Genomic DNA, 12,697 nt, shown 5'->3' on the forward strand with positions numbered 1-12,697 from the left:
GGAGGAGGTGATGGCTAAAGGAGGAGGAGATGGTTGAAGGAGGGGGAGATGGTTGAAGGAGGTGGTGATGGCTACAGGAGGAGGTGATGGTTATAGGAATCCACATCACCTGGATTCATCAGTCCATTTACACCTGCTTATTACTTGATGTTGGATCTGTGATGATCGCAGATGTTGAGCTATTTTATGAGTTTCTCAGTAGCTCCTAGTTTTATAACCATAATGACTGTAGAAGACTGTAGAAAGATCATCAGTCATAATCACACACTCCAGTGCTCATGTTAGTTCTCACTCTCCAGTGTTCTGTAGTGTTTAAAGACTATAATCACACTCTTGATGTCACCCAAATGAGGATGAGGTTCTGCTTTTGAGTCTGGTTCCTCTCAAGGTTTCTTCCTCATAACATCTGAGGGAGTTTTTCCTTCACCACAGTCACCACGGTGCTCATCAGAGATAAACACACACCATTCACCTTAAGTCTTAACATTCTGTAAAGCTGCTTTGAGACGATGTCTGTTGTGAAAAGCGCAATAGAAATAAACTTGACTTGTTGGTAAAATTCATTCTACATTCTCGACTGATTGGTTTAAAACTTTTGTGGAAGTGATTCTTTTTTTTTTTAACTAAATAAAAGTGAAAGAAGTTGGAAGCTGTGCGACATGAACATCAGGATCCAGTGAGAAGATCAGCCATTTATTACAATCACCACATTTAATTATCATCATTATAAAAACCAAATCATCTTGTTCCACATGTAAACTGTGTGTGTGTGTGTGTGTGTGTGTGTGTGTGTGTGTGTGTGAGTGTGAGTGTGAGTGTGCGTGTGTTCAGATACTGCTCAGTAACTATTGAGAAGCTCCAGGTCTTCAGCAGATAGAGTAAACACAGATGCAGAGCGTTTGACTGAAGGGTGTGGGTTCCTCAAAAGTTCCTCCTGTTCCGTGGAGAATTTTCTCTTTTTTCCGGAGCGTGTGCTGGCGTGTGTGTCGGTGTGTGTGCTGGTGTGTGTGTGCTGAGACGTGGCGTGTGTGTCGGCGTGTGTGCTGGTGTGTGTGTGCTGAGACGTGGCGTGTGTGTCAGCGTGTGTGTCGGCGTGTGTGCTGGTGTGTGTGTGCTGAGACGTGGCGTGTGTGTCGGTGTGTGTGCTGGTGTGTGTGTTGGCATGTGTGTCGGTGTGTGTGCTGGTGTGTGTGTCAGGGTGTGTGTTAGGGTGTGTGTCAGGGTGTGTGTGGTGAAAAGTAGCGCGACTGTCCAGTTTATAAAAATGGATGACTCTCGTTTGCTCTTCATGTTGGGAATCGTTCCATACAGTGTGAATGTTTTCTTGTACAAACTTCTCCCTTCCATCTGAGAGAGAGAGAGAGAGAAAAGAGAAAGAGAAAGAGAAGAGAGAGAGAGAGAGAGAGAGAGAGAGAGAGAGAAAAGAGAGAGAAAAGAGAAAGAGAAAAGAGAGAGAAAAGAGAGAGAGAGAGAGAGAGAGAGAGAGAGAGAGAGAGAGAGAGAGAGAGAGAGAGAGAGAGAGAGAGAGAGAGAGAGAGAGATCACATCAGTCTCAGTGAAAAACACAGCATGTAACCCTGTGGTGATGATTTTTCTCAGTACTTTACTGCTTTTACACCACAGCCACTGAGCAACAATGACCGTTTTTATTGGTTTATTAAATCTGTATTGATTACATTCTGACCAATCATATATATCCATCCATCCATCCACATATCCATCCATCCATCCTTTGCCATATCCATCCATCCATCCATCCATCCATCCATCCATCCATCCATCCATCCACATATCCTTCCACCCATCCACATATCCATCCATTATGTATATATTCATCTACATATCAATCTATTCATCCATTCATCCACCCATCATTCCACATATCTATTCATCTACATATCCACCCATTTACATCCACATCCTTCCATCCATCCATCCACATATCCACACATCTACATCTCCCTCTGTTTAAAGGACAAAAGTTCTGATTCGGTGTAACAGCAGCAGTTTGCGTTATTTAAATAAAAAAGTGATGGAAATGGAATAAATATTTGCACACTGTTAGTGTAAAAGTCGTTCTCCTCATGTTCATGTTCAGTAAAATAAAAGTGAAGAGTGTTTACTCACAGAACTGGAGGGCGTTTGTTCTCGGTTTTGGAGTTTTCTCCGGCACTTCTGCAGCTTTCGCCTCCCACTGGTTTATTACCTGCTCAACAAACAGAGGTGGTGAAAGTTCACGCATCCTTCACTCGAGTGGAAGTGCAGATACTGATGTTTTAAAAGACTCTGGAAAAAGTTTTTACTCAAGATAAAGTAAAGACGTTTGGGCTCTGACACGTGCTAGAACTATTTAATACTTTATTACTACGTGTGTGAGTGTCGCACTGGTACCTGAACATCAGCATATTAATATCAGAGCCGACAGTCGAGTCAAATCGTGATTAATCGCAACCTATTCACGTGTATTTGTTCTAAATATACCTACAATTAATACTTTTATACGCACATTTTTAATACTCTGATCAAGATAGAGAAATATTGATGCTTTATGCAAATGTATGTTTATTATTAGTGAAACCAAACTCAACATAGAGCATTAAAACTGTGCCCCCACCCCCTCCCCCACCCCCCACTGCTAGCTGGATTTGGCTATGCTAGCAATCTTCCTCAGGTATCAAACAAGCCAAACTGGGATTTGTGGGTGGGGCTAATTATCCCACAAAATACCAATCCATTTCCAACGTGAAAACGTGGACATGCCCCCTGAGCCTCGGGCAGAACCTGATTAATGCAGTAGAAAAGCAGAAGATGCAGCATGTTGGATCGGTGCTTTTCGTCGTTACCTCCTCGGCCCAGCCTTCACTCTTACACTCGGAGTGTGTGAACGTCTGCAGCGGCGACACTGAAAACACCATCGACATCTTCTTCATGAAGAAACTCTCCAGAGACGAGTCCAGCTGAAACAGTTATTTATGATTCACTATGAAGGATTTAAAAAAAACAGATTTACATCACTTCATTATTGTTAAACACAAAACTGTATTCGTGTGAACACAGACTGATTATGTGGAAAATTTTGAAGTTATTTACAATAAAAATCTAAATATTAATAATAAAAATTTAACAGAACAAGAAAATGATAAACATGAACAAATGTAATCTAATTTGTTTATTTATTTTCTTCTTATTTAAGTGTATTTGCATTTAATCGTTAAAACTGTATAAAGTAAACAGCAGATTTCACCCTTTTTTCTGTTTTTAAAATATTCTAAAAATACATTAAACTTATTTCAATTTATATACATGTATTAATTGATATATAATGCAGTGGCTATGTTGAGCGTTCTGCCCTGTGTTCTGCTCTGTGTTGTGTTCTGCTCTGTGTTCTGCTCTGTGTTCTGCTCTGTGTTCTGCTCTGCTCTGTGTTCTGCTCTGCTCTGTGTTCTGCTCTGCTCTGTGTTCTGCTCTGCGTTGTGCTCTGCTCTGCGTTGTGCTCTGCTCTATGTTCTGCCCTGTGTTCTGCCCTGTGTTGTGTTCTGCTCTGTGTTCTGCCCTGTGTTGTGTTCTGCTCTGCTCTGTGTTCTGCTCTGCTCTGTGTTCTGCTCTGCTCTGTGTTCTGCTCTGTGTTCTGCCCTGTGTTCTGCCCTGTGTTGTGTTCTGCTCTGTGTTCTGCCCTGTGTTGTGTTCTGCTCTGTGTTCTGCCCTGTGTTCTGCTCTGTGTTCTGCCCTGTGTTGTGTTCTGCTCTGTGTTCTGCCCTGTGTTCTGCCCTGTGTTGTGTTCTGCCCTGTGTTGTTTTCTGCTCTGTGTTCTGCCCTGTGTTGTGTTCTGCTCTGTGTTCTGCCCTGTGTTGTGTTCTGCTCTGTGTTCTGCCCTGTGTTGTTTTCTGCTCTGTGTTCTGCCCTGTGTTGTGTTCTGCTCTGTGTTCTGCTCTGTGTTGTGTTCTGCTCTGTGTTCTGCTCTGTGTTGTGTTCTGCCCTGTGTTCTGCCCTGTGTTCTGCTCTGTGTTCTGCTCTGTGTTCTGCTCTGCTCTATGTTCTGCCCTGTGTTCTGCCCTGTGTTCTGCTCTGTGTTCTGCTCTGCTCTATGTTCTGCCCTGTGTTCTGCTCTGTGTTCTGCTCTGTGTTCTGCCCTGTGTTCTGCCCTGTGTTCTGCCCTGTGTTCTGCTCTGTGTTCTGCTCTGCTCTATGTTCTGCCCTGTGTTCTGCCCTGTGTTCTGCTCTGTGTTCTGCTCTGTGTTCTGCTCTGCTCTATGTTCTGCCCTGTGTTCTGCCCTGTGTTCTGCTCTGTGTTCTGCTCTGTGTTCTGCTCTGTGTTCTGCTCTGTGTTCTGCTCTGTGTTCTGCTCTGCGTTGTGCTCTGCTCTATGTTCTGCCCTGTGTTCTGCCCTGTGTTCTGCCCTGTGTTCTGCCCTGTGTTCTGCTCTGTGTTCTGCTCTGTGTTCTGCTCTGTGTTCTGCTCTGCGTTGTGCTCTGCTCTATGTTCTGCCCTGTGTTCTGCCCTGTGTTCTGCCCTGTGTTCTGCCCTGTGTTCTGCCCTGTGTTCTGCCCTGTGTTCTGCTCTGCTCTGTGTTCTGCTCTGCGGTCTGAACTCGGGGTCACCTTCACGTTCGTCTTGGAGATGTCGAGCTCACGCAGTTTTTGAAAACACGTTAAATATCCGAGTCCTTTCTCCGTCAGGGGATTTCCTGTTAGGAATTAAAAATGTAAAATAAAATGCCTTTAAATGTTTATATATTCAGACTTTCCAGTTTCCACTTCTTCACATACTTCAGTTTTTTATATAAATGTGTTTCTCCAGCTTTATATATTTCCTTTATATTCCCACCTCACAGATTTACACCTGTGAGGTGACGATTCTGTGGGTAAAAGAGAAGAACTCACTCACACAGATTTACAGATTTGTGAACAATATTTGAGAGAAATATGTCTTTTGTGTAGATAGAAAAAGTCTTAGATCTTTGAGTTCCGCTCATGAAAAATGGGGCAAAACAAAAGTGTTGTGTTTTTAATTGTGTTCAGTGTAAAAATATAAATATAAATATATCAGACAGAAGAGAAATGGAGCCGTGTGAAAGCTGAACGTACTCGACAGGTCCAAGTGCTGCAGGTTCTCCAGGCCTCTTTTCATGACTCTGATGGGTGTCGTGAGTCTCCGCAGGCCTTCATCTGACATACAGTTTTCTCCCAAGAACAACTTCACAAGCCTTCAGTCAGAAACACAGAACCCAGGGTTCATTATTCTTTCATTTATATTTTATATATATATACACAGTAAGGAAAATAAGTATTTGAACACCCTGCTATTTTGCAAGTTCTTCCACTTAGAAATCATGGAGGGTCTGAAATTGTCATCGTAGGTGCATGTCCACTGTGAGAGACATAATCTAAAAAAAAAATCCAGAAATCACAATATATGATTTTTAAACTATTTATTTGTATGATACAGCTGCAAATAAGTATTTGAACACCTGAGAAAGTCAATGTTAATATTTGGTACCGGAGCCTTTGTTTGCAATTACAGAGGTCAAACGTTTCCTGTAGTTTTTCACCAGGTTTGCACACACTGCAGGAGGGATTTTGGCCCACTCCTCCACACAGATCTTCTCTAGATCAGTCAGGTTTCTGGCCTGTCGCTGAGAAACACGGAGTTTAAGCTCCCTCCAAAGATTCTCTATTGGGTTTAGGTCTGGAGACTGGCTAGGCCACGCCAGAACCTTGATATGCTTCTTACAGAGCCACTCCTTGGTTATCCTGGCTGTGTGCTTCGGGTCATTGTCATGTTGGAAGACCCAGCCTCGACCCATCTTCAATGCTCTAACTGAGGGAAGGAGGTTGTTCCCCAAAATCTCGCAATACATGGCCCCGGTCATCCTCTCCTTAATACAGTGCAGTCGCCCTGTCTCATGTGCAGAAAAACACCCCCAAAGCATGATGCTACCACCCCCATGCTTCACAGTAGGAATGGTGTTCTTGGGATGGTACTCATCATTCTTCTTCCTCCAAACACGTTTAGTGGAATTATGACCCAAAACTTCTATTATGTGCTGGTTTAAGCAGGGGAACCTTCCGTGCCATGCGTGATTTCAAACCATGACGTCTTAGTGTATTACCAACAGTAACCTTGGAAACGGTGGTCCCAGCTCTTTTCAGGTCATTGACCAGCTCCTCCCGTGTAGTTCTGAGCTGATTTCTCACCTTCCTTAGGATCATTGAGACCCCACGAGGTGAGATCTTGCATGGAGCCCCAGTCCGAGGGAGATTGAGAGTCATGTTTAGCTTCTTCCATTTTCTAATGATTGCTCCAACAGTGGACCTTTTTTCACCAAGCTGCTTGGCAATTTCCCCGTAGCCCTTTCCAGCCTTGTGGAGGTGTACAATTTTGTCTCTAGTGTCTCTGGACAGCTCTTTGGTCTTGGCCATGTTAGTAGTTGGATTCTTACTGATTGTATGGGGTGGACAGGTGTCTTTATGCAGCTAACGACCTCAAACAGGTGCATCTAATTTAGGATAATAAATGTAGTGGAGGTGGAGATTTTAAAGGCAGACTAACAGGTCTTTGAGGATCAGAATTCTAGCTGATAGACAGGTGTTCAAATACTTATTTGCAGCTGTATCATACAAATAAATAGTTTAAAAATCATACATTGTGATTTCTGGATTTTTTTTTTAGATCATGTCTCTCACAGTGGACATGCACCTACGATGACAATTTCAGACCCCTCCATGATTTCTAAGTGGGAGAACTTGCAAAATAGCAGAGTGTTCAAATACTTATTTTACTCACTGTATATATATATTTTAGAACTCACCTGGAACAAGCCTCTGAGGTCAGATGATGGAAAAAGTCATGGCTGTCCCCTAACCTGCATCCGTGAAGATCCAGAGTTTCTAAGCACCGAAACACACGAATCTCTTCGCTCCTTTCTGAAAGCAGGAGCGACCTGAAAGCACGAGGAGGACACCAGGTTCAGAGCTGAGAAACAAATCAAATCTTACCAGAATCTTGTTTTGTTTGTTTTTTTGCTTGTTCGTTTCTGACCTTTCCCTCAAACACAGCGACTTCAACACAAGTTCTCCATAGGCTTCGCTGAAGACCTGTAACCCCCTCGCAGAGGTAGAAGGTTCTACAAATTTCTGTTTTGCCTCTGCTGCTGTGAACAACCTGTCGGCCATTTGTTCGGGGAAACCGATCAGGGAGTCGACGTGCTCAATATTATCGGCGATGAACAGCAGCGATATATTGAGCAGTGATTTGGCCGTGTAGCGCAGACTCCCTTCCCCATTGTACGTGAAAACAAAGTGATCGTTTCTCTTTCTGCATCCGGTAGGAGGGAAACAGTCGACGTGGAGTCGGACCGAAAAATCTTTATCGAATAATTTATACGATGGTTTAGGCCTGGAGTGCTGAGGCACAATTCCTGCAGTGTTTACAAAACGAAGTTCTCCTTTTTCTCGAACGTACACACTGCCGTGATCGTCTTTATGTTCATATGACCCTACTGAATACATTATATTTTAAACACAGCGACTCTTATTAAACACTTATTACTTATCCAAACAGCACAATTATTATTATTATTATTACTACTACTACTACAGAATACACGGGAACCAAAGAGTTTGTCCCGCTTGTTTCCAGGGAACTACGTTCACCGTAACACGTCGTATAAAACTCCGTTTGTAAAAAATTTTAAAATATAAACAATCTGCTCGCTTCCCGTAACCAATAAAGCAGATAAATCTATTCCGGAACAATCTAAATTACCGAAACACGTACACACTAACAAATAAACACTTTATCAAAACGAAATGGGTGCATTTGGGTAAATAAACCGAAACGCGCTGCCTCACGACTCTCCTACAGGCGCTAACAAGGATTTCACCAGATGGATTATGGGAAATGTAGTTTTTTTTCGTCACACACAATAAACGCCAAACAGTGAATATTGTTTAAAGAGTATCTGAATAAACTTTTTGACATGACCTAGAAATAAAGTACAGAATATACATCGATACTTCTGGGGTTTATAACTATATGTAGTCGTATGTTTATTTTATATATTTTTTAATCAACGTTTGAAGAATTTACTTCCGGACTCTTTGTGACGTCATGTGATTGCGGAAGTAGGATCCGGGTTTGTTGTGATGTTGGAGGCAGGATTTGAGCTCTGCAGCAGGAGATAAACCCGGGGTGAGTCTGACACCAGGAGGGAAAGTAATACTCACAGTTTATATGCAATACAAATCATTTATCTTAAATAATATAGTTGTGATCGACGCATGTTTGTGACGTCATCAGCTGAGCGCTGGTCTGTTTTTATTTGCAGGTCATGGCGAAGACTGAGGGGTTTCATCTGGACTTTCAAGGTCGGTTTCTTTCTTTATTCACTTCAGATCCTACTGCACATTTAGTGAAACGTTTTCCTGTTTTAATCGACTAATTAATAAAAAAAAATCCACTTGAACGTCTCGAATCTTTATCTGTAAACCAAACACCATCTTTAACTGCGTCCAAAAATATGTTTAAGAATAAAATGTATTATTTTACCCCAATTTCTACTTCTTTAATGCCTGGGTTTTATCTGCGGTAACTCCATTACCCACAATGCCATTGACTTAAAGACGTCTCTGTCTCACTCGCCTCTCACTTTTTTCTCACTATGCCTCTCACTTTGTCTCTCACTTTGTCTCACTCTGTCTCTCACGTTGTCTCACTCTGTCTCTCACTTTGTCTCACTCTGTCTCTCACTTTGTCTCACTCTGTCTCTCTATATCCCTCTCACTCAAATCCTTACGCTCGCCCATTTTTCCTGCTTCTAACATCATCTTTGAGGAGAAAATGTTCACCTGCTGCCTGATAAATAAATCCACCCACTAACAGGAGCCATGATGAAGATCATCAGTGTTCTTCACTTCACCACTCAGAATGTTATACTGTTATAATGTTATACCTGTGTGGTGTATATTGTACACTTTGTGACTGGGGTAAAAGTAGGGGGTTTTAGTGGTGTGTAAATGAGCATCATCAGAAATTTGTGTGAAAAAAATTTTTCTCAGTAAAAGAGAGAAGAAGAAAAACATCTCTTTTTCCAGAAGACATGATTCATTTTCTAGTTTCACTTTTTTTTTAGATGTATGAGAGAAGTAAATTTTTTCAAACCTGGCAACCCGAATCCTGGTTTGACTGATGCTGCAGGAATTGTGTCTGGCCTGAGTCTGGCCTGAGTCTGGCCTGAGTCTGGCCTGAGTCTGGCCTGAGTCTGGCCTGAGTCTGGCCTGAGTCTGGCCGGCGGTCATTGTGCAGTACCCTGTGTGAGGGTGTTGAACTTCTTAAAGATCAATGCGATGATGATTTTAACAAGGAATTATTGAATTCCTATCAAGTTTCAGAAGTTTCAAGTTTGTGATTTCTCCTGCATTTAGATTTTAATGGTGATGATGATGGTGTAAGAGACAGGAGCGATGGAGCCACCACAGTCAATATCGATGACCTGGGTTCCAGGAAATCTCCGTCACAGCGGCGAGGAGCAGGACTCGAGGACGAGCTGCTGGACGCTGATGATCGCACCGAGGTCAGGAAATGAGCCGCTTTCAGACAGATTTATAACACAGATGGTATTTACTCTCTTATTCACACTCTTTATACTTGTAGCAGCTCCTCAGCAGTGAGAGGAAAAGTGCTGCGTTCTGGACTCTGGAGTTTTATCAGGCTTTCTTCAACGTGGACACGCATCAGGTACGAGCTCAGCATGGAGATCTTCAGGGTGTCTTCCTGTGAGCTTCACTGAGAACCTGTCTGTCTCTCTCTCTCTCTCTCTCTCTCTCTCTCTGACTGTCTGTCCCTCTCTTTCTGTCTGTCTGTCTCTGTCTGCCTCTCTCTCTCTCTCTCTCTCTCTCTCTCTCTCTCGCTCTCTCTCTCGCTCTGACTGTCTGTCCCTCTCTTTCTGTTTCTCTGTCTGTCTGCCTCTCTCTCTCTCTCTCTCTCTCTCTCTCTCTCTCTCTCACTGTCTGTCTCTCTTTTTTTGTTTGTCTGTCTGTCTGCCTCTCTCTCTCTCTCTCTCTCTCTCTCTCTCTCTCTCTCTCTCGCTCTGACTGTCTGTCCCTCGCTTTCTGTTTGTCTGTCTGTCTGCCTCTCTCTCTCTCTCTCTCTCTCTCTCTCTCTCTCTCTCTCTCTCTCTCTCTTTCTATCTCACTGTCTGTCCCTCTCTTTCTGTTTATCTGTCTGTCTGCCTCTCTCTCTCTCTCTCTCTCTCTCCCTCTCTGACTGTCTGTCCCTCTCTTTCTGTTTGTCTGTCTGCCTCTCTCTCTCTCTCTCTCTCTCTCTCTCTCTCTCTCTCTCTCTGACTGTCTGTCCCTCTCTTTCTGTCTGTCTGTCTCTGTCTGCCTCTCTCTCTCTCTCTCTCTCTCTCTCTCTCTCTCTCTCTCTCTCTCTCTCTCTCTCTCGCTCTGACTGTCTGTCCCTCTCTTTCTGTTTGTCTGTCTGTCTGTCTGCCTCTCTCTCTCTCTCTCTCTCTCTCTCTCTCTCTCTGTCACTGTCTGTCTCTCTCTTTCTGTTTGTCTGTCTGTCTGTTTGCCTCCCTCTCTCTCTCTCTCTCTCTCTCTCTCTCTCTCTCTCTCTCTCTCTCTCTCTCTCTGACTGTCTGTCCCTCTCTTTCTGTTTGTCTGTCTGTCTATCTGTCTGCCTCTCTCTCTCTTTCTCTCTTTTTTTTCTCTCTCTCACTCTCACACACACACACACACACACACACACACACACACACACACACACACACACACGTACACACACACACACACTGAATGTGTTTACATGTATTTATTTGTTTTTGTTTATTTTCAGGTGATGGGAAGAATTATCAGCTCGGTGTTGCCGTGGCGTGGAAAAAACTTTGTTCGCCTTCACATTAGGAACAACCCCGACCTCTATGGTCTGTCTGTCTGTCTGTCTCATATTATGGTGTCTCTGTCTGTGGTGTGGTGATCAGGGGTGCACATATTTTGGCCCTGTAATGGACTGTGGTAAGTTCTGAACTGGTTGTTCTGCAGGACCGTTTTGGATCTGCACCACACTGGTGTTCGCCATCGGTGTGAGCGGGAACATGTCCAGCTTCCTCGTCAACCATGGACAGGCCAAGTACAAATACGTCCCCGAGTTTTGGAAAGGTGAGGAGGATGAGAAGGAGGATGAGGAGGAGGAGGATGATGATGATGATGTGGTTGTTATTGTTGTCTTTTATATATATTTGTGTGTGTGTGTGTGTGTGTTGTCAGTAACGATGGCTGCTACAGCGATCTACAGCTACGCTTGGCTCGTTCCTCTGGTGCTGTGGGGCTTTCTAACTTGGAGAAGCAGGAAGATCTCCAGCACCACATACTACTCCTTCCTGGAGATCGTGTGTGTTTATGGCTACTCGCTCTCCATCTACATACCTGCTGTGGTGAGATACAACCACTTCTTTCTCTTCTTCTTCTCCTTCATCCTCTTCCTATATAATATATGTTCTGTATATATATATTGTGTGTGTGTGTGTGTGTGTGTGTGTGTGTGTGTAGGTGCTGTGGGTGATACCGAGTGAGGTTCTCAGGTGGAGCTCCATCGTGGTGGCTCTGTGTTTGTCCTGCTCGGTTCTGGTGCTGACCTTCTGGCCAGTGGTGAGAGGAGACAGACCTCGTATCGTCCTCACCGTTCTCTCCTCCATCATCATACTGCACTCTTTACTGACCATCGGCTGCAAGGTCAGACTTCACACCTCACATCATACACACACACACACACACACACACACACACACAGAGTTTGTGGAAACAGTGACCGTATCTGAAACACACACCTGTAAGTATCTCATCTTTGTTATTATCTCATTAATATGAAATCATATTGTAATATTATATATTTGTTTATTTTTCTGGTTTTCTTATTATTATCTCATGAATTCAGTCTCACATCCTTTCCTTCTCTTTCTGTTTTTTTTTACCCCCCCCCCCCCCCCCTCATCTTTATTCAGGCGTATTTTTTCAGCACTTATGATGAACAGAATCCTGGAAAAAATTCTGCAGTAGAAACGAGCGCCCCCCAGAGTTTAACTGCCGCAAAGACACACTGATGTCCTTTAGCAGAGGTATATACACACACACACACACACACACACACACACACACACACACACACACACACACACACACATTAGACAGCTGTATACACACCAGACACGGGAAGTAATGAAGTACAAATACTTTGTTACTGTATTTAAGTAGATTTTTCTAGTATCAGTTTTTTACTTCACTATTTATTTTTCAAACACGTTTTACTTTTACTTAATGCAGTTTTACACAAATATCTGTACTTTTTACTTCTTACTTTTTCGAAACAGGCTCATGATTTTAGTTTTATTCTGTTAATTTGGTGAAATTTTATTTTCACTGCCCACTGATTTCATCACATCAACCTGCTTCCTGTCATTGTGCTGCTTTTTCAATCCACTGGTGGATCATTTCCTTTCACACACAACAGACGTAGACTAGTTTCTGAAGCTCACAGTGAGCAGGCAGAAGGCAGTAAGAAGTCTGGGGTTAACGTGGATGAGACAGAGGGAGTCAGTGATGAGAACATGAGTGAGATCAGAGACAATCCTGATCACCTGATCATCATCATCTTCTCTCTGCTTGTGTTCTACATGGTGGATCTTCAGCCTGAATACATT

General features: G+C 43.2%; 2 protein-coding genes across 4 annotated transcripts in view; one reads left to right on the forward strand and one right to left on the reverse strand.

Annotated features, from left to right (window-relative positions):
* Positions 1-680: 680 nt before the first annotated feature.
* lrrc42 (leucine rich repeat containing 42) lies at positions 681-7,921 on the reverse strand. Of its 3 annotated transcripts, none has more exons than XM_083548007.1 (8): positions 7,039-7,921; positions 6,809-6,940; positions 5,085-5,203; positions 4,599-4,684; positions 2,844-2,957; positions 2,128-2,206; positions 1,122-1,347; positions 681-998 (listed from the first exon to the last, which is right to left on the reverse strand). In XM_083548007.1, the coding sequence occupies exons 1-8, from the start codon at positions 7,506-7,508 to the stop codon at positions 839-841; spliced, it is 1,386 nt and encodes a 461-aa protein (XP_083404133.1). In that variant the 5' UTR covers positions 7,509-7,921; the 3' UTR covers positions 681-838. The 3 variants fall into 3 exon arrangements, with proteins under 3 accessions (XP_083404133.1, XP_083404132.1, XP_083404131.1); XM_083548006.1 differs by having other exon boundaries at positions 681-1,043; XM_083548005.1 differs by having other exon boundaries at positions 681-1,347.
* A 137-nt stretch (positions 7,922-8,058) lies between these two features.
* Positions 8,059-12,697, forward strand: part of yipf1 (Yip1 domain family, member 1) — a 9,734-nt gene continuing 5,095 nt past the window's right edge. The window contains exons 1-9 of the mRNA XM_083548119.1: positions 8,059-8,190; positions 8,327-8,366; positions 9,423-9,571; positions 9,655-9,735; positions 10,837-10,924; positions 11,043-11,159; positions 11,268-11,434; positions 11,550-11,732; positions 12,002-12,115. Of these exons, the coding sequence (XP_083404245.1) occupies positions 8,330-8,366; positions 9,423-9,571; positions 9,655-9,735; positions 10,837-10,924; positions 11,043-11,159; positions 11,268-11,434; positions 11,550-11,732; positions 12,002-12,100 (921 nt within the window). The 5' untranslated portion in view covers positions 8,059-8,190; positions 8,327-8,329 and the 3' untranslated portion in view covers positions 12,101-12,115. The remainder of the gene's footprint in view (positions 8,191-8,326; positions 8,367-9,422; positions 9,572-9,654; positions 9,736-10,836; positions 10,925-11,042; positions 11,160-11,267; positions 11,435-11,549; positions 11,733-12,001; positions 12,116-12,697) is intronic.

This window comes from Silurus aristotelis, assembly GCF_946808225.1.
Source record: "Silurus aristotelis genome assembly, chromosome: 8".
NCBI classification, from domain to species: domain Eukaryota; kingdom Metazoa; phylum Chordata; class Actinopteri; order Siluriformes; family Siluridae; genus Silurus; species Silurus aristotelis.

Excerpts from the sequence above, each read along its gene's own strand:
- lrrc42 (XM_083548005.1), bottom strand. The coding sequence starts at position 7,508 with ATGTATTCAGTAGGGTCATATGAACATAAAGACGATCACGGCAGTGTG. Across the intron at positions 2,207-2,843 it reads GTGAAGGCTGGGCCGAGGAG|GTAATAAACCAGTGGGAGGC; the intron begins GTAACGACGAAA and ends TTTGTTGAGCAG. Across the intron at positions 1,348-2,127 it reads AACAAACGCCCTCCAGTTCT|ATGGAAGGGAGAAGTTTGTA; the intron begins GTGAGTAAACAC and ends TCTCTCTCTCAG.